General features: G+C 36.7%; 1 protein-coding gene across 3 annotated transcripts in view; it reads left to right on the top strand.

Annotated features, from left to right (window-relative positions):
• The window catches only part of ANKRD31 (ankyrin repeat domain 31), a 167,310-nt gene that overhangs the window by 77,259 nt on the left and 63,718 nt on the right, over nucleotides 1–26,333 (top strand). For all 3 annotated transcript variants that reach the window (XM_031666228.1, XM_031666227.1, XM_031666229.1), the window contains 5 exons: nucleotides 10,753–10,897; nucleotides 13,557–13,609; nucleotides 14,681–16,196; nucleotides 23,262–23,399; nucleotides 24,247–24,389. In XM_031666228.1, coding sequence (XP_031522088.1) covers nucleotides 10,753–10,897; nucleotides 13,557–13,609; nucleotides 14,681–16,196; nucleotides 23,262–23,399; nucleotides 24,247–24,389 — 1,995 coding nt within the window. The remainder of the gene's footprint in view (nucleotides 1–10,752; nucleotides 10,898–13,556; nucleotides 13,610–14,680; nucleotides 16,197–23,261; nucleotides 23,400–24,246; nucleotides 24,390–26,333) is intronic.

The raw sequence follows: 26,333 nt of genomic DNA, 5'->3' as shown, positions 1-26,333 counted from the left end.
CCATACCATGGAAGTGGTTACAAAAAATTACAACTCTGAAAGCATAAGACATTGAATCACAACAAAGGGCACAATCTAATTGGAAAAGCTATAAAATGTCTTGGAGAGAAAAATGCCATATCACAGGGACAATATGAGTAAAATCCCTTAAAAATTATTAAGACACGGCAACTTAAAAATTCTACCTTTCAAACTCCTTTACATTGGGAATTTAAGACTAGCTAGGGAAACTGAAAGCAATGGTAGATACAATTAAATCTCTAATTCATAGACAAGCCATATACAAGCAAAACATAAAGAATGTATGCCTGGGTATTCACATTTTGTTCAGCAAAGAAAATACAGAATGCATTGGTTTCTTTCAGGAAAATAGTTTTATAAGGAGATTGCTTTAAGAGCTGTGGTGTTTATCTCTGGAGGTTTTGTGTCAAATTCAGAATCAAGGAGCATGGAAAAAAAGGTATGGAGGAAGGGAAAAGGCAGAACCAGAGCCTCAATCTTCTGGAAATCCAGCTGATGATCCCAAGGGAGTGAATACATTACTTTGGCAGTAACTAATACTTTGGCAGTCCGTTCACCAACTGTCTGCACTTACCAATTTCGTCTGTAGCCCAATACTTGGAATTCTGAAGCCTGCTTATGTAATCTCTACCTTTAAAAAGCTCTCCCCTCACCAAAGAGTAATAAATGACTTTCATTGAGTATCCACCTACTTTAAACCTACATTTAGGTTCTGTGTTAGTTACCTGTTGCTACCTAACAAATTACCATAAAACTTAAAATAATAATAAACATTTATCATGTTGCAGTTTCTGTGAGTCAGGAATTTCAGAGTGGCAGAGGTGAGTGGTTCTGTCTAAGGGTCTCTCATGAGGTTGTAGTCAAGATGTTGACTGGGAACACAATCAACTAAAAGTTTGGGGCTGCAAGATCTCTTTCTAAGGTGGCTCACTGACATAGCTATAGGCAGGAGCCATGTTCATTGCCACATGGATGCCTCCATAGAGCTGCTTGAGTGTCCTCACAATATGACAACTGGCATCTGCCAGGGTTAATGAATCAAGACCGAGAACAAGGAGGAAGCCACAATACTTTTTAACCTAGCCTTAGAAGTCACATAGTGTCATTTCTGCCATATACTATTTGTTAAAAGCAAGCCACTAAAACTCCAGCCTGCACTTTTGAGGAGGGAAATCAGGCTCTACTTTTGGAGGTAGGAATGTTAAATTTGTAGACATATTTTAAAGCCACCAAGGGCTATTCACTGGAACAAGAACAGAAATTTCAGTAAGTGGCTGGCATCACAGTCATCACTTATTTAGCTTAAACAGTAGGCCTCTTAAGGAAATACACTTCTACTTAAAGCTTGCCCATGGATTTTCACCTTTGATCATACTATTGAATCAAGTACTTTCCTCCCTCTAGAATCAGCTGACTTTCTTACATAAGAAGTTAGTAGGATAGAGAACAAAATTCTTTCAAGTACAGGTTGAGCATCCCTAACCCAAAAATCAGAAATCCAAAACTTTTTGAGTGTTGACATGATGCCATGAGTGAAAAATTTCACACCTGATTTCATGTGATGATTGCAGTCAACACACTGGCACACAACATACAATTTATTCAGTCACCCTAAGAGAAAAAGACCCTCTTAGCTCCCTTCAGCTGCAATTCAGCTTTTCTGGACATGCCCAAATTCCCTCATGCAAACTCATCCACAAAGGGTAATAAAATAGCTCATGTTCAGACCAGATACGCCAACACCTGACGGTGCCCCACATGGGGCCAAGACCTATGTGCATTACTCACTATGGGTTTTTTGCTTATTTTCTGCTCTGTGGTATAAATATGTTATTGAAAGTGTCAAAAAGGCCTGCATCATACCCGTAGGGTAGTGCAAATATTCCAAAATCCAAAATTCTAAACTAGTCCCAAGCATTTCAAATAAAGAATATTTAACTTGTACTTCAAAAGACAATATTCTGACTCTTCATCCCTAATGGAATATACTGTAAGAAAAAGAACTACCAAAATAAACATTGTTAGTAGTTTCATTGTTAATAGTAATACTGGCATTGTTAACAGTAATATTGTAAGTATATTAGATGATAAAGAAATAGGTAATTCGGTTACTGTATTAAGAAATGTTTAGCTTTAAAAAAAGACATGCAAGTAGGTAGAGAACCAAAGGTATGCGTAAATCTATACAATGAAGTCTGAAATGAAAATATCAGTATGAATTCAAGACTTTTTTTCTTTCTAAAAGGATATATTTCACTGAAAATACCTGAAAGCAATAACATTCAATAGCAATGAGCATACCTAGCACCTGGGCTGTGATATCTAAGTAGATTTTTCATTAAAACATAACACGAGAACAGTATGGGAGAAACTGCCCCCACGATTCAATTATCTCCCACCAGGTCCCTCCCACAACACATGGGAATTACGGGAGTGCAATCCAAGAGGAAATTTGGGTGGGGACACAGAGCCAAACCATATAATTCCATCTCTGACCCCTCCCAAATCTCATGTCCTCACATTTCAAGACCAATGATGCCTTCCCAGTAGTCCCCCAAAGTCTTAACCCATTTCAGCATTAACTCAGAAGTCCACAGTCCAAAGTCTCATCTGAGACAAGGCAAGTCTTTTCCACCTATGAGCCTGTAAAATCAAAAGCAAGTTAATTACCTTGTAGATACAATGGGGGTACAGGCATTGGGTAAATACAACCATTCCAAATGAGAGAAATTGGCCAAAATGAAGGGGCTACAGGCCCCATGCAAGTCCGAAATCCATTGGGGGAGTCAAATCTTAAAGCTCCAAAATGATCTCCTTTGGCTCCATGTCTCATATCCAAGTCACCGTGATGCAAGAGGTGGGTTCCCATGGTCTTGGGCAGCTCCACCCTTGTGGCTTTGCAGAGAACAGCCTCTGTCCTGGCTGCCTTCATGGGCTGGTGCTGAGAATCTCTGGCTTTTCTAGGCACATGGTGCAAACTGTCAGTGGATCTACCATTCTAGGGTCTGGAGGACAGTGGCCCTCTTCTCACAGCTCCACTAGGCAGTGCCCCAGTAGGGACTCTCTGTGGGGGCTCCAAGCCCGCATTTCCCTTCCACACTGCCCTAGCAGAGGTTCTCCATGAGGGCCCTGCCCTTGCAGCAAACTTTTGCCTGAGCATCCAGGCATTTCCATACATCTTCTGAAATCTAGGCAGAGGTTCCCAAACCCCAATTCTTGACTTCTGTGTACTTGCAGGCTCAACACCATGTGGAAGCTACCAAGGTTAGGGGCTTGAACCCTTTGAAGCCACAGCCTGAGCTCTACATAGGTCCCTTTCAGCCATGGCTGAAGCAGCTGGGACACAGGGCACCAAGTCCCTAGGCTGCATACAGATTGGGAACCCTGGCCCCGGCCCATGAAACCATTTTTCCTCCTAGACCTCTGGGCCTGTGATGGGAGGGGCTGTTGTGAAGACCTCTGACATGCCCTGGGGACATCTTTCCTATTGTCTTGGGGATTACCATTCAGCTGTTCATTACTTATGCAAATTTCTGCAGCTGACTTGAATTTCTCCTCAGAAAACGGGATTTTCTTTTCTATTGCATTGTCAGGCTGCAAATTTTCCAAACTTTTATGCTCTGCTTCCCTTATAAAACTGAATGCCTTTAACAGCACCCAAGTCACCTCTTGAAGGCTTTGCTGCTTAGAAATTTCTTCTACCAGACACCCTAAATCATCTCTCAGGTTCAAAGTTCCACAAATCTCTAGGGCAGGGGCAAAATGCTACCAGTGTCTTTGCTAAAACATAACAAGAGTCAATCTTGCTCCAGTTCCCAACAAGTTCCTCATCTCCATCTGAGACCACTTCAGCCTGGATTTCATTGTCCATATCATTATTAGCGTTTTGGTCAAAGCCATTCAACAAGTCTCTAGGGAGTTCCAAACTTTCCCACATTTTCCTGTTTTCTTCTGAGCCCTCCAAACTGTTCTAACCCTGCCTGTTAGCCAGTTCCAAAGTTGCTTCCACATTTTCAGGTATCTTTTCAGCAGTGCCCCACTCTACTGGTACCAATTTACTGTTTTAGTTTGTTTCTACGTGCTGATAAAGACATACCTGAGACTGGGCAATTTACAGAAGAAAGAGGTTTAATGGACCTATAGTTCCATGTGGCTAGGGAGGTTTCACAATCATTGCATAAGGGGAAAGGCACTTCTTACATGGCAGCAGCAAGAGAGAGAATGAAAGCCAAGAGAAATGGGTTTCCCCTTATTAAACCATCAGATCTCATGAGACTTATTCATTATCATGAGAACCATATGGGAGAAACCACCCCCATGATTCAATTATCTCCCACTGGGTCCCTCCCACAACATGTAGGAATTATGGGAATACAATTCAAGATGAGATTTGGGTGGGGACACAGAGCCAAACCAGACCAGCACTCCAGGTCTCTTTTGCCATTTGCATGGTATGTCTTTTTCCATCCTTTTACTTTCATCTTATTTGTTATCTTTGAATCTAATGTATGTCTCAGATAGTATATTTTTAAAAAGAATCACATCTTACCATCTCTGCCTTTTGATTAGGTTGTTTAATCCATTCATATTTAATGTTGTTATTGATATGGTTGGATTTATACCTGCCATTTTTCTTTTTGTTTTCAGTCTGTCTCATTTTTTTGTGTTTTTCCCACCTATACTGCTTTGTTTTACATTAAGTGAATATTTTCTGGTGTAACAATTTAATTCCTTTAATTTTTTTTAGTGTATTTTTGAGTTATGCTCTTAGTGGTTGCTCTAGGGCTTACAATATACATCTTAAGTTATCAGAACTGACTTCATTCTTTTGCTAACCTTTTTCCAGTGAGATATAGAAACATTGTTTCTGTATAGCAAAATTATTTTTCCCTATTTTTGTTCTTTGACTGTTATACGTATTATGTTTGTATATTTTATAAATACAATATATTGTTACAAATATTACTTTATATTATCTTATATCTCTTAAAGAAGCTGAGATAAGAGCAAGTATTTACTTGTAGAGTTTATTTTATTAAGCTTCCTATTTTACATTTCTGGTTCTGTGCATGTTTTCCTGTAGATTCAAGTTACCAACTGGTATCATTGTTTTACTCCAATTCAGCTTTATTCTGATTTGCCTCTTTTGTGGTATTATTGTCAAGTATATTACATTTATAAATGTTATAGGCCTTATAATACAATATCATATTGTTTTATGCCATTGCTTTTTAAATCAGTTAAGGGAATAAAGGAAAATAAATATACAATCATATTATCTCCCATAATTATCTGTATAATTACCATTATTCATACACTTTTTCATGTGGATTTGAGTTATTGTCACTTGCTTTCAGCCCAGTTACCCTTAGTATTTCCTTTAAAGCAGGTCTTCTACCAATACATTCTCTCAGCTTTTGTTTATCTGTGAATGTCTTTATTTTGCCTTCATTTTTGAAAGATAGTTTTGCTAGATATAAGATTCATGCTTGGCAGTTTTTTTTTCCTTTCAGCATTTTGACTGTCTCATCCCATTGTCTCTGGACCTTATTGTTTCTAATAAGTGAGATGTTAATTTTATTGGGGTTCTTATCTAAATGATAAGTTATTTTTCCTTTGCTGCTTTCATGATTTTATCTTTGACTTTTAACATTTTGACTTTGATTATGTCTAGATATAGATCCCTTTGTGTTTATCTTTTTTAGAATATGTTGTGCTTCTTAGATGTGTGTATTAATGCTTTGCATCAAATTTGGGAAGTTTTCAGCTATTATTTCTTTGAATATTTTTTTTTCTGCTCCTTTTTCTCTCTCCTGTCTTTCGGGAACTCCTGTAATGTGTATGTTGTTGTGCTTAATCATGCCCCATATTTCTCTGATGTTCTATTCATTTTTATTCATTCTTTTAAAAATCTATTCTTCTGATTGTGTAATCTTTATTAATCTGTCTCTCCAAATTCACTGATTCTGTTTTTCTGTCAGCTTAAACTTTCTGTTGAGGCCTCTGGTGAAGTTATTATACTTTTGAATCCCAGAATTTCCATTTGATTTTTTAAAAACTTTCTGCTTATTAACATTCTCTATTTTATAAATCATTATCACCATGTTTTTTCTTAATTCTTTAAACATGGCTTTCATCAGCTCTTTGAACATATTTGTAATAGCTGTTTTAGAGTGTTTTTCTGCAAATATAGGTCCTCTCAAAGCAGTTCCTATGACTGCTTTTTATCCTGTGTATGGGTCATACTTTAGTGTTTCTTTTCATGTCTCTTCTTCTCTCCTCGCTCTCTCTGTCTCTCTTGAGACAGAATCTCACTCTGTTGCCCAGGCTGGAGTGCAGTGAAGTGATGTGATCATAGCTCACTGCAGCCTCGAATTTTTGGGCACAGGTGATCCTCCTGCCTTAGCTTCCTGAGTGGTTGTGACAATAGGCATGCACCACCACACCCAGCTTTTTTAAAAATTATTTTTACTTTTATTTTTTGTAGAGATAGAATCTTGCTTGTGTTACCTAGGCTGGTTTAGAACTGCTGGCCTCAAGTCATCTTCCTGCCTTGGCCTCCCAAAGCGCTGGGACAGGCATAAGCCACTATATCCAGCCAAAATTGGACATTTAAGATAATCTATTATAGCAACTCTGGATGCTGAGTCCCCCTGACCCACATACCCAACTTGGGTTGCTTCTTTGTTTGATAGATTGTGAAGTCTATTTCTCTCACCATGTGCAACCTTGTGACCCTGTTTGCAAAATTGTTTTTTTCTTGTTTTTATCTTTATCCTGGTTTCCAACAGAATACCCTTGTTTCAAGACCATTTAGTGGTCAATTATTGATTGGTTAGAGGTTGTGTTTAATCTTCCTGTATCAGAAAGGTTTTTACATTTTACTGTTGGATCTGGTGTGGCTTACAGACTATGTTCATTCTTCAGGGAGTTTTGAGTTTGGCCTACATTTAGCCAGGGACCAGTAACTCAGAAGTTTCCTCTCCAGCATCTCCTTAAAGGACATTGCCTTGGATATACACAGCATTCTTCTGGACCACTAAGATGGACTATAGTTTTAGCCAGGCTCTCTTTGACTATCTATTTGCTAATCTCCTAAGCTTCTGACTAGTCTACCTCTATTATATCACAGCCATCTGTTACTCTTCACTCAGTGCTAACTTTCTGTTCTTGGTGTTATCTTTTCTTTTCTTTTAAAGGGTAGCATACATTTTCAGGTGAGTAGTTTCATTATCCTATTTACTGTCTCTAAAATCTTGGCAGTTCTTCATTTCATTCTGTCTCTTTCAGTCTAAGATGCAGTGTTTCTGAGACAGAGCATTTTCAAAAAACCTTGTGAGTTTACCATGTGTGTCACAGGGATTCATGCCATTAGACAACAGGATCTTTCACAGATCTTTCCACAGGCCCACCTATATTTCTGGCTTCTGCTGAGATGGCTGAATGGGTCCGTGAGTCATATTCCTACTCTTTTCAGCATTAACAAAGGTTTTCCAGCTATGCCCTTGGTCTTCTCTACAAAGCACACTTTTCTTACAGGAATCTCCAAGTTTTACCATCTTTTCCAATCTTGATGGACAGAATTTCCCAAATCATCCTTTTTGCCTAACAGTTCTTTCTTCAATTTATCTTTTTCTTCTCACATTTTACTATAATGCCTAAGAAGAAACCAGGTTGCACTCTCAGTGCTTCACTTGGAAATCACCTCAGCTAAACCTCTAAGTTTAGCACTTATAAGTTCTGCTTTTACACAACTTGCAGGACACATCTAGGCTTTCTGGTATTATATAGCAAGGAATGTCTTTCCTCCAGCTTCTAAAAACATGTTCTATATTTCCTTCTGAGCCCTTGCCAATAATGCCTTTAATGTTAATTTTTCACCAACATTCTGTTTATGATGATATATGCATTATCTAAGATGACACAGGTTCTCTCTAATGAGCCCTCACTGGTAGGATCTTTAACATCCACATTTCTACCAGATGTCTGTTCAAGACAATCCAGGCTTTCCAGTTCCAAAGCCACTTCTACATTTTTAGGTATTTGTTACAATAGCACCCCACTTTCTGGTACCCAAATCTGTATAGGTTTCCTATGACTGCTATAACCCAGCACAAACTGGGTGGCTTAAAGCAACAGAAATTTATTCTCTCACGGCTGTAGAGACTAGAAGTCCAAAATCAGAATCACTGGGCTAAAATCAAGATATCAGTGGGGCTTGACTCCCTCCAGAGGCCGTAGAGGATAATCTGTTACTTGCCTCTTTCAGCTTCTAGTGGCCACCGGCCTTCCTTGATTTTGGCTGCGTCACTTCAACCTCTTCCTTGACTTCACATCACCTTTTCCTCTGTGTGTACATGTGAAATCCTGTTCAGCCTCTTTCTTAAGGATACCTGTGATGGTATTTAAAGCTCAGTGAGATAATTGAAGATAAGCCCCTAATCTCAAAATCCTTAACTTAATCATATTTGCAAAGATCTTTTTTCCAAATAAAGTTGACATTTACAAGTTCTAGAGATGAAGACATGGGTAGCTTTTGGTTAGGGTGGATGAGGGGGCATTTCCAGCCTACCACAATAAGTGCGGGAGGGACCTTGACTTTCCATTTAATACCTTTCTGTAATTTTTAACTTTTTTTGCAATGTACGAATATTGCGTTTATGATTTTAAGCATGAATTAACATGTTAAAATTAAACATGAATTAACACTAAAAGAACATGCACACATACATACACACACACCTCAGAGTACGAAGTGATTAAAAAGTAGTTTCAAAAGAGATGTTGTATACCTGAGACCATCTAGTTATTATCTCAAAAGAGAGATATATGTCTTCTTTAAAAGCCTGACACAGTGGCCAGATGCAGTGGCTCACACCTGTAATCTCAACACTTTGGGAGGCCAAGGCGAGTGGATCACTTGAGGTTAGAAGTTCAAGACCAGCCTGGCCAACAAGGTGAAACCCTGTTTCTACTAAAAATACAAAAATTAGCCAGGCGTAGTGGTGCACACCTTTTCCCAGCTACCTGGGAGGCTAAGGCACAAGAATTGATTGAACGTGGGAGACAGTTTGCAGTGAGCCAAGATCATGCCACTGAACTGCAGCCTGGGCAACAGAGGGAGACTGTCTCAAAAAAAAAAAAAAAAAAAAAAAAAAAAACTGACATAATATAGATTTGTGCTAATCATTTTATTGTAGGAAGATGAGGAAAGTGTAGCTGTTGTGTTTGTGAATGGCACAAACTAGATAATACCAAAGGTAAGAGAGAAAGATTCAAACTATTTTAGTAGACTAGGATGCTTTATTATAAAAGGAAATATATATGTACCTTTAATTTTTAGGTACATATACTATATAGAAATTTATATCCTTCCTCTCATTCCATACATTAACATGGACATTTAGGCTTCTTTTAGTATAATGTTACTTTAAAGCCTACTCACCATATCCTTCCTGCCCTACATTCATTCTTTTACTAAACAATACTTTTTAGTATTTACTTCACGTAAGACACTAAGATAGTCTCTGGGAATATGAAGACATATATCTGTAGTAAAAGCTTTGAAGCAACTTAAACATCCATTAATAGGGTACTGGTGAAATAAATTATAGTACGTTCATATAGTATACTATTACTTAGCTGCTGAAAAGAATGAGGAAGTGTAGTCTACACTGATATGGAACAGTTTCCAAGGACTTGTTGGGAGGGTGGGGGAAAGAAGGCAAAATACAGAGTGTATATAATATATGACCATTTGTGTAAGAAAAATATGTATACACATATTATATATACATACATATATATATACCTATTAGACTAGACTATTGCTGGAAAAATTCAGAATAAACTAACCAGGGCTGACTCAGGAAAAAATAATAGTACAGGGGTAGAGGAGGGAAACTTATTTTGCATTGTATTTTTGTCTGAGCCTTCTGTATTTTGAACCATATTCATTAATTTCCTGCTGAAAAATAATAAATTATTTTTAGAAAGAAAAACATAGTCCCACCCTCAAGAAAGTTAGAGTACACTAGGAGAGACTGATATGAAAGAAATAAGCATAATATAGAGTATATTGGGCAGTAATATGTGTGTGAAAGGAAGGAGAAGTTGTTTTTCTCTGGGCAGCAGCAGGTGGTGAGACATTGGGAGAGCTCAGGGAGAGCTGCATAGAAGAGGCTGTTTGAGAAGTAGTAACAGTAGTAACAGATTAATCACTTTTTTCCCCAACAGTCTGAGGAGCAGCAGCAGCAGCACAGGTATAGATGGAAGATGTAATTATCTCCTGGAACTTGTTAAAATTGTATTTACTATTATAGAGCCCAGTACTAATTATTTGTGTATTTGCTAACTTCATTTCACTAGTGGCTGAGCCACCAACATTTCTACCTCAGCCTTTCTTGCCTCCTGTCTTTCTGCCTGCCTGCTTTCCCACCTTCCATCCCCCTTACCTCCTTCTCCCTTTCTTCTCTTCCCACCTTCTTTTTTTTTCTTTCTCCTTTTCATTCTTCCTTTAGTTTTTTTTATTGAGAAGAAACTCATGTATCAACGAATTAAAATCAGTAGCAACTACCTTAATTCTTTTTTTTATTGGACAAGGCTTTATAGATAAATCTAAACTGTGTTTTCGAAAGATATATTTGATGTTACTTAGAGTTGTCTGCTAGCACACATTTACAGTAATATACCCTCAATCTGGGTTCCCTTATATAAGCAACCTTTTTCTAGGTGGCAGAGTTACTTCTTTTGAATGGAGCTGATCCATTATTTAGAAATGATGATGGAAAATGTGCTTTGGATGAGGCCAAGGATTTATGTATGAAGCGTCTCCTTGAGAGATATATCCCTAAACATCAAAAATGCCTGACATCAGGTAAGATTAAACTGCCCTGTTATAGCTATTTGTCACATCAGTAAAGTTACAGAAATTTAGTTTAGAGCAATCTAACAACCAGTCATGAGACTAGTTTTTCTTTAGGGTTAATGGATCTATTTATTATTTTATGGCCACTTATTTTATAAATAATATACTTGATCAAGAAATGCAGTTGTCTGAATGCTATTGACTAAGAACTAAGTCCTGGATCAAAATATTCTACTTTTATAGTAAAGAGAAAACTTCATTGATAATTGAAGGCTATCAGAAGTAATTAATTAGTGGTTCATTAGAGCAAAAGACTTCCTTCCGAGTAGCCAAATTGCATGAGAAATGAGACAGACAGTAACTTGTTGAAGCCAGGTCTGTAAAAACACATTGAGATAAATTATTAAAACAATCATATTAACATTTTAAGCTATATGGAAAATTGCAAATAAACTATTAAGTTGGAGGCAAAAGTGTATTTTTAAATTATTGCTTTGATAATCTGCTTAACTGCTTGATTTCTCTATTTTAAATAATTACAACATACATTGTTTTGCTCTTCTGGGAATGCTTGCTACAGCATTCTAGTCCTTTCTCCAAATCCAGAATCCCCTGTTGGCCAGTGCCCACTTTTAATCTATTCCTACCCAGTGAATTTTATTTCATGTAAAGGAATTCCAAACATTTCTCCATGGTACTAAGCTCCCACTCTTCCTTTGTGAGAGAATTTACTAAGATGGGTTGATGTGTTGCATTATCATGCTTCACCAGATGGTTTGAATATTTCTTAAGTTTGAACTTTCAAATTCCAGGATTAATTATCAGCCTACTTTTCAATATGAATGCAAAATTAGGTTCATGAAGAATATTTGTATGTAAATAGAGGATATTATTTCACTTAAATAAAGAAAATATTCATTTTTAAATTCCAGATGGAGAGCTTTCAAGTATGGGAATGATGAATAAAGAACTTTCTTCATATAAAATATATTTGCTGCTTTTCTAGCTTAAAGTAAAATATATCTACTTTCATGTAGGACAAGGTTCAGTCCTAACTTTATAGCCTCAAAGGCTATAAAGCTTATAGGGTGAATTAACATTTCTAATTTTCTTATCTGTAAACTTGGGTTTATAATATCTATGCCTCTGTTTACCTATGGGATTGTTAATGTGACTACTGAAGTTAATATATGTAAATATCTCAACACAGTACCCAGTACCTTATGGGAACTCAGAGTGGCAGAGGGAAAATATCACCAAATTTCACCACCTCAGAATTTATACTGGGTATAAGTTGGGTATTAAGTTGGTTGTATTAGGGAATGTAAAGTCTTAAAACTGAGAGAAAATAAAGCCCTGTTCTTCCTTCCAGATTCTCTTAGGAACCATGTCCCTTGCAGGGTGGTTTCTGGAAAATATGATTTTTCTACTCTTTTATTTAAGATCAAAAGTTTGGAGAAGGTATAGTGTCTTTTTGCTCTTAGAAAATGATAACAATAATAATGGAGCACTTTCTCTATACCTAGTATTCATGTAAACACTTTACATGGATTATATAATTTAATCTTCACCATTCTATAAGGTTGAAACTTTTATTGGCTTTCATTTATGGGTATTTTACGGAGGCAAAGACATTAAGAAATTTGCTCAAGGTCAGCCAGCTGGTAAGCAGACGAGAATCAAGACTGAAACTCTGGAGTGAGTCCCCAGTGACGGTGCTCCAAAGGAATAGCACCTTTTTGCTTGGTAAAAGGACATTATGTTTGACTTTTTTCACCTGTACAACATGAATGAATCAATGTCAGACTTCATTATGCAGCTCATAATTTGATTGCTATCATGAAAATTGTCCCCAAGAAATAAATTGCTCTGTTTTCGAATTACATCCTCATTAAAATATTTTACATTCTAGCTTATATTTAGGGAAATTTGTGTTATGTATCACATCTAAGATGTTCATTAATTTATTCCTTCCTCTGTCAAATATTCTTTGAATATTTCCTGTGTGTAAGTCATTGTTTCTAGGTTTTTATCTTTTGTAGCCAAATGCATATATAGGTAACTTTAATGCTACTTTCAGTATGTAAAGAAGGCTATGAAAGAGACACTAAAATAATTCCTTTTATTATCAACTTAGCCTTTTTAAAAATAATCTTTTTCGCCCTGTACATTCATAAGATGATTGGCCTTTTCCATCTGTGTATGTTTTACTTTGAAGAGAATGCAGCATTCAGTTAGGACCTTATTAAGGAGATGATAATCTAATTAATTATAAATTAGGAGATGATAATCTAATTAATTATAAAATAATTTTTCACTTTATAAAAGTAGCTTGCACACAGTTACATAATCTATTGAATGAAGAGGTCGTATCTGGATATGTCTGTGGGGAAAATAAATACTGAGTTTAGTGCCAATCTTTAGTATTAGTTATTTTGTTAGATCTGTTTTGCTTTCCCTATATAAATGTTTTAGCTCTCTTAAGATAGTATTTGATTTCTAATATGAGAATTATAGGAATGTTGTATGTGCCAATTTTAATATAAAATGTTTGCATAATTTCACTTATTCCACTTGGTTTTCTCATGGCAAAGGACTGGTGGGTTTTAGAAGTCTAAAGTCTAACCACTATAAGCTGTTTTCATTGATTTTCTCTTTTTGTTCACAGCTCAAAGGAGTAGCATTGACCCACTAGACATAGAGGATGTATACCAACACAAGGTATATCTATGTTTAGTGATAAACATTTTTATAGGGATATAACTTCTGGTTGTTTTATAGATTATCAAAGGGAAGAGAAAGACTGCTGAAGCTTTGGTAATAGTGACTTCACATTTGCTTTTAAGACACTAGAATAATTGCATGAGAATCAGAGGGTTCTGGGCTGTTAGTTTGTAGCATATCTGGGCACACTAATATATTGGTAATCATTTCCTTCTTCCTCCTCTTTATGGAGCCTAAGGTTTATCAACCATGTCTAATTTCCTGTGGCCTAAGCATAGTACAGGAAGGAGTCAAAGGTATTAGCCCATCCCTTCAAACTTTACATGGTGGGCAGTTACTCTTCATCTGGTACTTGAATTGTGGTGAATGAGAGGAAGCTGTGTTCCTGTTTTAATCTTAGCAGCCCATAATAATTTTTTCATACAGACCAGTTGAAGAGCATATCTGTCTTCCTGTTTTTAAGTCAGTTTTTCTGCTTCTATCCCATAGTTCTCCCAGATACCAGAAGAAGAAACCCCTAATTCTAGCTCTGCCTATATAACAATTGGGAGAGGAAAGTGTTTCTAAAGCATCTGTGTAAAGCTTCGTTGTAAAGTTTAGAGTCTGACTACTGGAATCTGCTTTCTTTGATTTTCTCTTTTTGTTTACAGCTCAAAGGAATAGCGCCAACCCACTAGACACAGAAGATGTACACCAGCACAGAGTTTCCTTGTAAAGGAAACTTTGATCTGATTACTTTAAAAGCCTATACAAATTAAGTAGATTAAACTTTTTTATTATGTTTAATAAGATTAGTAGTGCTAAAATACTGGCAAGAAGGAATTAAAATCTACAGTAGAAAATAAAGATTAGTATACATGCAGAGTCTAACTCTATTACATTTGCCTTTCTTCTATTAGTCTGTGTTTCCCAAATATCAGGTTGGCTATATCCCAGCAGGATCTGTGGTTAGATTGAATTAGAAATAATAGTTTGAATCAAATAATAGTTGATTTATCAATAATCCAGATTGAGTTGATATAGTACTACAGCTGAAATTTAAAGCTAACTATATATTTTTTTCTATAGAAACCAAAATTCAGTTCTAAAAGTCACATTTGGCATGTTTATAATGAAAATTCCAACAGACAGAAGCTGGAACATGTAAAAGTTAATAAAGGAAGCAAAGAGAGTTTATTTATAAATAAAGAAGATGTATATGAACATTACCAAAAAGATCCCCAAAACACAAAATTTGGTAAATCCAAGCATAAACAATCAACTGTTAACCAGATATACTCTACAGGACTCAGAAAGGGCAATCTCCATAATGTCAAAGATCCCAACACAAATGTGCCAAAAGGTATAGGAAGAAGAAAAACACAACGTAAAAGGACTCAAGTAGATGATGTAGACTGTAATCCAAGAAAGACACTAGCTGTCTCTCCTTCCAGGAGAATAAACAGATTGGTTACCTATCAGCAGTGTATTCTAGAAACCCTTAATGACCTTCCAGAAGAATCGTGTGAACCTTCCAGCTTAACTCTGTCAAGCCTGAAAAATGGATTAGATAATAGTACTGAGGCTTGTTCGGTTTCCAAAGAGACACACATCCAGAACCTGGATTTATCAGATAGTCAAGAAGTTCAATGCTTGGAATTAGAATCCATTGACCAAACTGAAGCTGTTTCTTTCCCAGGACTTTCATTACATAAAGAAATCACGTTACCACTAGTTACTACAGATAAGCAGCCTCACACTCTCCAGGAACAACACCATGTACTTTACAAATCTTATGAAAACAGTAACTTGGTCCAAAAAGATGAGAGATTTAACAAATGGGAAAATTCTTTCCTATCCTTTGTAAAGGGAAATTCTGATAATGATGATGATGATTGCTGTACCTCTGAGAAGGCTATAACATCTAAAAAGGTGATGTGTTCTATAGGCTGCAAAAAACACTGTAATTTTAAGGAGAATTTAACAAATAGAAGAGAAAAGGATTTTCAACAGTTTTTAGTTTCTGAAGATCATTTTTCACAGGAAAATGAGTTACAAGCAGTCAGCCTAACCACACTTCCAGAACAGGAAGCTGTTAATTTTTCTCATTCAGATAATGCAGTTATTTCTGAACATGTTGCAAATTATGAACAATGCATATTTGGACCTTCTTTTGATCACTCACATGGCAATCCTGAGCAAAATTCCCTGGCTTGTATGAGAACACTTTCGACACATGAGGTTTCACAGTTGACTAACCATGTGGAGCTATTCAAAAAGCCACAGGATTATATTCCCAGAGAACCAACTTTTTTAATGAAACAAGCAGATACACATATTGTGGAAGAGGTGGCAAAGAATTGTGACACTGAAAGGAATTACACTGACAGAGACAAAAAAATAATTTATTCAAATGAGCCTTTATCCATAGTTGTTCATTCTCAAGTAATAGAAACAACTAAAGTTGAAAAAAGGAGACAAAACCATCTGGAAAGTGAGACTATACATGATATAGATTCTCATTCCACTGACAATATGAATAAAGAATTGGCCAACATCTCACAACTTAGTCAAAGAGAAAAGAAGGAAATTTCTCACAAACCAGGTATTAGTAATATTGCTTAATCTGTACACATTTCCTATAGATTTACTTATTTTTATAGAAATTTCCAACTGAATTGTATTCAACCGATGGCCAAACTGAGAAGAATGAGGATATGTGGGCCATATTTTGAGATGCCACTAAGCCTAGTAGTTAAGTAATAGTGATTACTTTGAAAGTCAAAACAATGTTATCAAAGATGGTTGCTAAGCTGATATTGACTGATGGTAATGAACAGTATTTTTTTAATATAATTATTATTATACTTTAAGTTCTGGGATACATGTGTAGAACCTGCAGATTTGTTACATAGGTATATATGTGCCATGGTGGTTTGCTATACCCATCAACCCATCGTCTAACATTAGGTATTTCTCCTAATGCTATCCCTCCAGAAGCCCCCCACTCCGCAACAGGCCCCATTGTGTGATGTCCCCCTCCCCATGTGTTCTCATTGTTCAATTCCCACTTATAAGTGAGAACATGTGGTGTTTGGTTTTCTGTTCCTGTGTTAGTTTGCTGAGAATGATGGTTTCCAGCTTCATCCATGTCCCTGAAAAGGACATGAACTCATCCTTTTTTATGGCTGCATGGTATTCCATGGTGTATATGTGCCACATTTTTTTAACCAGTCTATCATTGATGAGCATTTGGGTTGGTTTCAGGTCTTTGCTATTGTGAACAGTGCCACAATAAACATACATGTACATGTGTCTTTATAGTAGAATGATTTATAATCCTTTGGGTATATACCCAGTAATGGGATTGCTGGGTCAAATGGTATTTCTGGTTCTAGATCCTTGAGGAATCACTGTATTGTCTTCCACAATGGTTGAACTAATTTACACTCCCACCAACAGTGTAAAAGCATTCCTATTTCTCCACATCCTCTCCAGCATCTGTTGTTTCCTGACTTTTTAATAATCGCCATTCTAACTGGCATGAGATGGTATCTCATTGTGGCTTTGATTTGCGTTTCCCTAATGACCGGTGATGATGAGCTTTTTATCATATGTTTTTTGGCCGCATAAATGTCTTCTTTTGAGAAGTATCTGTTCATATCCTTTGCCCACTTTTTGATGGGGTTTTTTTCTTGTGAATTTGTTTAAGTTCCTTGTAAATTCTGGATATTAGCCCTTTGTCAGATGGATAGATCGCAAAAATTGTCTTCTATTCAGTAGATTGCCTGTTCACTCTGATGATACTTTCTTTTGCTGTGCAGAAGCTCTTTAGTTTAATTAGGTCCCATTTGTCTATTTTGGATTTTGTTGCCATTGCTTTTGGTGTTTTAGTCATGAAGTGTTTGCCCATGTCTATGTCCTGAATGGTATTGCCTAGGTTTTCTTCTAGGGATTTTATGGTTTTGGGTATTACGTTTATAAGTCTTTAATCCATCTTGAGTTAATTTTTGTCTAAGGTGTAAGGAAGGGGTCAAGTTTCAGTTTTCTGCATATGGCTAGCCTGTTTTCCCATCACCATTTATTAAATAGGGAATCCTTTTCCCATTGATTGAATAAACAGTATTTCTATCACTCTTTCTGTTGCTTTTCAATATAGTACTTATTTAGCATCAGGAAACCTAACAATATTTTGATAGCAGGAAATTGTTAGTTCTATTCATTTCAACTACCTACTGTATTCCCATCAGAGCTGCAACCAGCAAACTTTTTGTCTGTTACATAAAAACATTTTTAAAAGCTTCCATTTCCTTAAACAGTCCAGCATGGAACAGAAACTTTAAAAAGTTAGAAATTCCGGCTGGGTGCGGTGGCTCAAGCCTGTAATCCCAGCACTTTGGGAGGCCGAGACGGGCGGATCACGAGGTCAGGAGATCGAGACCATCCTGGCTAACACGGTGAAACCCCGTCTCTACTAAAAAATACAAAAAACTAGCCGGGCGAGGTGGCGGGCGCCTGGGTCCCAGCTACTCGGGAGGCTGAGGCAGGAGAATGGCCTAAACCCGGGAGGCAGAGCTTGCAGTGAGCTGAGATCCGGCCACTGCACTCCAGCCTGGGCGACAGAGCGAGACTCCGTCTCAAAAAAAAAAAAAAAAAAAGTTAGAAATTCTATTTTCTGGTTGTATAACCAGGTAGGAGAACAACAACACTGATATTGCAAAATGTTTGTTTCAGATGAGGAATTAACTGATAACATCAGTGGAGACGGAATAACTATAAGAAATTTTGAGGAGATAAAAGAAAAAACGAAGGCAGAAATGCACATGCCTGCTAATAGCCAAGAACACAAAACAGTTCAGAATTTCGGAAAAAAACAAAGTTTCTTAAAAACGACCTGCAACCTTTGTATTCCTATAATTGTAGAGGTTAAAGTTTACAAAATCAAGCACAGCAATTCAGTCTACTTCAAGGAATTTCTAAACTTTCAGATACATTGTTTCTTTTTGTAGTTATTCACTGACATATGACTATTTCAGCGGTATTTGTTGTTAAGGCACCACTTGAGAATCCGATAATCTTTAAATATATTCATGTCATACTTCTGTCTATGACTTCTAATTTGTCATATTAGAGGAGATAAGGTAAACTGCAGACAGCAAGAATATTCAGTGGGGACAGCAGGCGTGAAATGTGTCAGATTCTTTAGATACTTCCATTCAGCCCTTTTAACATAAGGGAAATTAAAGAAACATAGCCATTATTTTGTTTTATGTCAGATGAATGAACTGTGTATGTTTCACAGTATGGACAAGCTAAGCATCCTTTGATAGTTCTTGGAGATAGTTCTGTCATAAACAATAGGCTGGACCACTTCAGGTTAAACATTATTCACTGTTGATTTACATACTGTCAAGAGGTAGGAAGGACACTGAATTAGGCATTCTTTATGAATGTTCTTTCATTTTCCCCCTCTCATGTAAACTGAAATCCTTCTTATACATACTTCCTATAGTGGGTTGAGTGCTAGCCCCCCAAAACATGCCATATCCTAATCCCTGTAGTTTTCGACTATTACCTTATATAGTAAAAGCATGACTGTTACCTTCTTCAAGTTAAGAACCCTAAGATAAGGAGATCATCCTGGATTATCCAGGCGGGCCCTAAATCTAATTACTGTGTCCTTATGAGAGAAAGAAAGGGAGATTTGAAACATACAGAAGGGATGATGAGATGAAGGCAAAGGAGCAATGTAGCCACAGCCAAGGAAGCCAAGGAATGCTGACAGCCATCAGAAGTTAGAAGAGGCACAGCAAGATTCTTTCCTAGAGCTTCCACAGGGAGTACAGCCCCATTGACACTTTGATTTTGGATTTCTGGTTTCCAAATTATGAGAGAACACATTCTGTTGTTTTAAGTCACCCAGTTTGTGGTAATTTGTTACAGCTACCACGGGAAACTTCATACCTCTCTAGCAGCACTTAATCATATTTAAATGTAATTTTTAAGATGTCTATTATTCCACCAGACTGTAAGCCACTTGAGCAGAGAATTGAACTGTTCCAGAGATAAGAATTTTAGATAGTGGCATCTGGGATTCCCTAAAACAATGGCAGGCTTACCTCCTGCTGATCACCCGACAGTGAATTCAGCTATGTCCGAGTTCTGCCACATTCCCCTCACACTCCACAGAGTTCCAGTTAGGATTTTAGTTTTCCTCACTAAAATATGAATGAACAGATAGTCAAAGATCGACAAGTATTTGCAGAAAACACCAATGTGAAAGATATCAAAGTAAACTAAGCAGACCAAAGGAACCCAAAAGAAACAGAAACTATACAAGAATCAAGAAACATCTACATTTTTTTTCCCAAAAAGCTATAGACAAGAGGGAACAATAAGAGAACAATATAGAGCTTTTAGTTGTTTAAAACAGAAATTTAAATAAATAGATAATATATAGATATCTGTAGCAGGGTTACAAGGCAAAGCTTTACAAGTCTACTAAGGACAAAAAAATAAAAAGCTGAAAATAGGAGAGAAAAGATAAGAAAATTAAAGATCACTCTAGGAAATCCAGGGAGAACAGTGGGTGAACAGTAGAAGAAATCATTAAAGAAAGAATACAAGAAATGAGATAGGCATTTCCATGTTGAAAGTACCACTTAGTGTCTGTACAGTGAACAAGGCACCTCACTGAAATTTCAGAACAGGAATAAAGAGAAGATCCTGAAAGCTTCCGAGAAGAAAACACTGGTCACATAAAAATGGAGAGAAATCTAAGTATTTAATAGCATTATGCTTATTAATAGTAATATCAGATTCCAAACTACAGTGGAGTTTTTGAAGAGGTTTAGCATTCCTTTTGAATTTGTCAGATTTTGTTATTTTAAATTTTTAGTCAATGCTGTACAAACTTATGATGTTAGTAACATTGAGAAGTTTTTGAATTTTCCTCCAAAATGTGTATTACATGGCTACCTTCTTTGCTGCAAACACACCAGAAACAAGAATTTATACCATCCACAGTAAGAATTATTTGGGAATTGTTGTTGTTGTTGTTGTTGTTGTTGTTTGAGACAGGGTCTTGTCTGTCACGCAGGCTAGAGAGCAGTGGCACAATCACAGTTCACTGCAAACTTGACCTCCCGGGCTCACATGCTTCTCCCACCCCAGCATCCCTCAGTAGCTGGGACTACATGCCACCAAACCCAGCTAATTTTTAAAACTTTTTTAAGAAATGGGATCTCCCTATGTTGTCCAGACTAGTCTCAAACTCCTCCTGCCTCAGCCTCCCAAAGTGCAAGGATTACAAGTGTGAGGCACTGTGCCCAGCTGGGAGAGATTTTTCTATTCATACTTGCAGTCTGCAGTCCCACAGTCTTAGATATAATTTTCAAATATATTCTCTCTCTCTCTCTCTCTCTCTCTATATATATATATGTTTTTAATTCTTCCAATAAAGAATTTTGGATTGCTAATCTCTAAAGAGCAATATGTTTTTGTCTGGGTGCCAGTGGAAAAGATAAATGAGACTGTCATTCTTCCCTGTGATTCATATAACCCAAGAATCCATTTTTTAGAGAACAGTTCTCTAATCTTTTTATCTCTTGCCCTGAAACCATATACATTTAGGAAGTAGAGCAAGAAGATTATCCCAAAGTTTAATGCAGTGGTTCTCAAACCTTAGTTTGCATCAGAATTACCTGAAAAGCTTGTTAAAACACAGATTGCTGGGCCCTACCCTCAAAGAATCTGATTCAGTAGGTGTGTTAGTTGTCTCTATTACACACTTACTATCTCATACTTTCTGTAGGTCAGGAATCGGGCATGGCTTAGTTGGGACCTCTAACAGGATTGTTCATAGGCAGCAAAGTGTTGGCCAGGACTGGGGTCTCGTCTGAAGGCTCTGCTAGGGAAGGATACACTTTCAAGCTCATGTGATTGTTGGCAGAATTCAATTTCTTGAGGATGGTTGGCTGAGGGCCTCAGTTCTCACTGGTGATTGGCTGGTGGCCATCCTCAGTTTCTTGCTGGGTGGGCTTCTCCAACATGGCTACTTGCATCATCAAAGCATACAAGCTGAAGGCAATACAGCAAGTCTGCTAGCAGGACAGAAAATGTTACAATCTCTTTTAACCTAATCAGTTAAATGAAATACCCTCAGTGTTGAAATATTCTATTGGTTAGAAGCAAGCTATTCAAGAGAAGAAGAGTACACAAAGTCATAAATACCAGATGGTGAGGATCATTAGGAGCCATTTTAGTCTGTCCTCCAAACTAAGTTTGGAGTAGACTGGGGAATTTGCATTCCTAACAAGTTTCCTCCATGGTGCTGATACCACTGATTTAACAAATATTTTCTGTTTCATCCCCGTATCCATTTATTTTGCTTTGCATCTCAATCTGAAGCTTCTCTAATGCAGTTTCTTTGTTTCTTTCTCTTTTTTTTTTTGAGACGGAGTCTATCTCTGTCTCCCAGGCTGGAGTGCAGTGGCTCAATCTTGGTTCAGGGCAACTTCCACATCCCAGGTTCCAGTGATTCTCCTCCCTCAGTCTCCACAGTAGCTGTGATTACAGGCATCCACCACCATGCCAGGCTAATTTTTGTATTTTTAGTAGAATGCTCGGATTACAGATATGAGCCACTGTGCCTGGCCCTGATGCAGTTTCTATAGAAAACAAACCTTCAGGTTCCTGGCTTTGGGTTGGATATCTGGGATAAGAGGAGTGGTTGCTAGTCAGTTGAGGGTTGGGGAAGGAAACTTGGAGTCCCAACCTTTCTATGTAAAAGATCTTATATAAAAGATATTAACCAACTGCCCAGCCCCTGCCCCCACTGTTCCATACACCTGCCTTCTGTAGTGCCTCATGTGCCCAAGTGTGGAGTGCTTGAGTTCAGACTGAGTTCAGGCTTGAGTTCAGGCTCTCTCTCTACAATTCCCTTGTGTTGGAGCATTCCCCACTCTGGCAAGTCAGTTCACTCTTCTCCATCAGTGACTTTCTAATCCCCCCAAATTGGTTGAAGTCTTTGTCCTTTATTGTTTCCTCTTTTTTTTTGGATATGGTACTTTAAATTTTATTTTACTGTCATTTTAGCATGGTTTTGGCAGGAAATAGGGGGAAAACATGATCAGTTCATTACTTTTAGTTCCAGCTTAAGTCTGTATAACTTGTATTGCAAGGAAGAGATTTAAAAAACAAAATCTTTGGTTAATGATCTTGTACAGCACATTTTGTGAAAGAAAAATAGAAAACTATAGTCCATGGTTTGGTACTTGGCACCTATGTGATCAGGAATACACCCATTGAGATACAGAATGGCTGTAGAAAGAGGATTTTTTATAATATCTCAGTTTATCTTAAAAATAATCATTGTTAAAGAACTACTGAGAATGAAATGAGTGTAGATAGAACTGAAGCAAGTTAATTTGTTTTGATCAAGTGATAGAGTGATTAACCAACTGCTAGAATGAATACAAAGTAATGTGCTTAGATGTTCTATTATGTCTTCACAAATTATATATTAAAACAGTAACAGCAATGATAACATTAATTGGTATAAGTTTCTGTGTAGTGTGATATTTTGAGGAAGTTGTTATGTATTTTCTAAGATCCTTTATAACAATCAGCACTTGGCAGAAAATAAACCTCTTGTTTGGCAAATTTACAGGAATGAAAACAGGTGGGATCAACAAGAGGAATGCCAGAGGGGAAAGCCGGCTTCATTTAGCTGCCAGAAAAGGAAATCTCTCCCTAGTGAAAGCCCTGATAGAATCTGGAGCAGATGTGAATCTAAACGATAATGCAGGTTTGGATCCTTTTAATTTAATTACCTTAATAATTGGAACTCACTGAAATACACATTTCAACACCTCCTGCTCCCTCCAGTTTGTTCCTGGCTGATATGTAAGTGATAACTTTGAACAATATTTTTTATATTATATTAGTGTTTAGTTGAATACTAAGATTTATCATTGTTAATAGACCCTTTTCCTTTGAAACAGTTTTTAACATCCATTTGGGAGCATCAGAGAGGGTAAACAGAATGGGGAATAAAGGAAGTTAGGCCTTTTCCTTGGAAGCCTCAAGTTTATCCTGCAACTTTGGTCAGAATGCAGAGTTTTCTCATTCTCCTATCCGTTCTTCTCTTTTCTCCTCCTTTTGTACTGTTCCTTTTTTCTCTCTTTATTTTTATTCTAAAACTCTGAAAAATTTACCCAACGTTTTGCTTAAGCACAAAAGAATCTTATCTGAAGAATTCCACAGGGAAAAACTCAAAGGTTGATTAAACCAGGTGTCATTTTAAAGAGAAATGTGACAATGCAAAGATACACATGGGAAAGTCAGACGTTTTAATATCTGAATTGAAACAAATCAAAATGAGTAGTATTTACTCTCATTATGTTTTGCATTCTGTGAGTCTTTTGCTTTGGCACTTATATCAACAAATGTTTGTGATGAGATCAATTTGTTTTCAAAAATGAAACATAAATTTTGAGCCCATACTTTTTAGTATTATTTCTTGTTCAATACTTATTATATGTATATGAATCAATATGGATATTCCATTAATGCAACAAAACCTTAGTAATACAGATATTACATGAGTATTGATTTGCATGAAGCAGGATTTATTTTTCTTTTTCTTTTTTTAGGTTGGACACCACTTCATGAGGCATCTAATGAAGGATCTATTGATATAATTGTAGAGTTATTAAAAGCTGGTGCTAAGGTTAATTGTGCAAATATAGATGGAACTCTGCCCTTACATGATGCTGTTGCAAACAACCATTTAAAGGTACAGTGCACATCACATTAAGATCATACTACTATTTCTTATGAAAATGAATGAAGAAAATGAAGATGTTTTAAACTGAGAACTAAAATGATTCTGTAAAACAAGTGATTTTTTAAAAATCTGCTTCAAATTACAAATGAAGATGCAATAATACATATGGATTAGAAAATCTATGTATCTTAATGAATCATTTTTCCATTATTTCTTCATCACAAAATTCATGCGAGTCAGAAGAGAGTAAAAGTAAACACAGGCCATAAATCTAATACATTGTATTTTTAATTGTCTAAGACAATTTGCTATTGTGCACAGAAGAGTCTAATTATAGTGATGATATGTGTGACAGCTAGATTTTTTAACTCAAAATTTCTCAGTGGGTTAGGAGTAAAAACATGAATTGTTTGTTTTCAGGGTGTTTGTTGTGTCTTTTTCTCCTTTGTTTTTCTTTGTCAAGCAACCATTGTAAAAATATCGCAAGAAAAGATTATGAGGGTCATTATTTCAATGACACTGAATTTCAAATCTCGACCTTAAGATTCTTCAGATGTTTACACTCATCTTTTTGTTTGACAAATCATAGGAGAAAACTCTTATTATTATTGATAGGCAATATAGACTTCAATAATCTTTTTATTGTTAGTATTTATTTTACAATAAAATTTTTAATTAAAATCTACTTTTTTATTATTAAAATAAAAAAGTTCTAGGGTACATGTGCACATGTGCACAATGTGCAGGTTTGTTATATAAGTATATATGTGCCATGTTGGTGTGCTGCACCCATCAACTTGTCATTTACATTAGGTATATCTCCTAATGGTATTCCTCCCCTCTACCCCCACCCCACGACAGGCCCTGGTGTGTTATGTTCCCCACCCTGTGTCCAAGTGTTCTCATTGTTCAGTTCCCACCTATGAGTGAGAACATGTGGTGTTTGGTTTTCTGTCCTTGTGACAGTTTGCTCAGAATGATGGTGTCCAACTTCATCCATGTCCCAACAAAGGACATGAACTCATCCTTTTTTATGGCTGCATAGTATTCCGTGGTGTATATGTGCCACATTTTCTTAATCCAGTCTATCATTGATGGACATTTGGGTTGATTCCAAGTCTTTACTATTGTGAATAGTGCCACAATACACATACATGTGCATGTGTCTTTATAGCCGCATGATTTATAATCCTTTGGGTATATACCTAGTAATGGGATCACTAGGTCAAATGGTATTTCTAGTTCTAGATCCTTGAGGAGTCGCAGTCTTCCACAATGGTTGAACTAGTTTACAGTCCCACCAGCAGTAAAAAAGTGTTCCTATTTCTCCACATCCTCTCCAGCACCTGTTGTTTCCTGACTTTTCAATGATCGCCATTCTAACTGGTGTGAGATGGTATCTCATTGTGGTTTTGATTTGCGTTTCTCTGATGGCCAGTGATGATGAGCATTTTTTCATGTGTCTGTTGGCTGCATAAATGTCTTCTTTTGAGAAGTGTCTGTTCATAGCCTTTGCCCACTTTTTGATGGGGGTGTTTGATTTTTTCTTGTAAATTTGTTTAAATTCTTTGTAGATTCTGGATATTAGCCCTTTGTCAGATGGGTAGATTGTAAAAATTTTCTCCTATTCTGTAGATTGCCTGTTCACTCTGATGGTAGCTTCTTTTGTTGTGCAGAAGCTCTTTAGTTTAATTAGATCCCATTTGTCAATTTTGACTTTCGTTGCCATTGCTTTTGGTGATTTAGTCATGAAGTCCTTGCCCATGCCTATGTATAGTATTGCCTAGGTTTTCTTCTAGGGTTTTTATGGTTTTAGGTCTAACATTTAAGTCTTTAATCCATCTTAAATTAATTTTTGTATAAGGTGTAAGGAAGGGATCCGGTTTCAGCTTTCTACATATGGCTAGCCAGTTTTCCCAGTACCATTTATTAAATAGGGAATCCTTTCACCAT

This window comes from Papio anubis, chromosome 5, assembly GCF_008728515.1.
Source record: "Papio anubis isolate 15944 chromosome 5, Panubis1.0, whole genome shotgun sequence".
In the NCBI taxonomy this organism is placed as follows: domain Eukaryota; kingdom Metazoa; phylum Chordata; class Mammalia; order Primates; family Cercopithecidae; genus Papio; species Papio anubis.
This window is presented reverse-complemented; position numbering and strand designations above follow the sequence as displayed.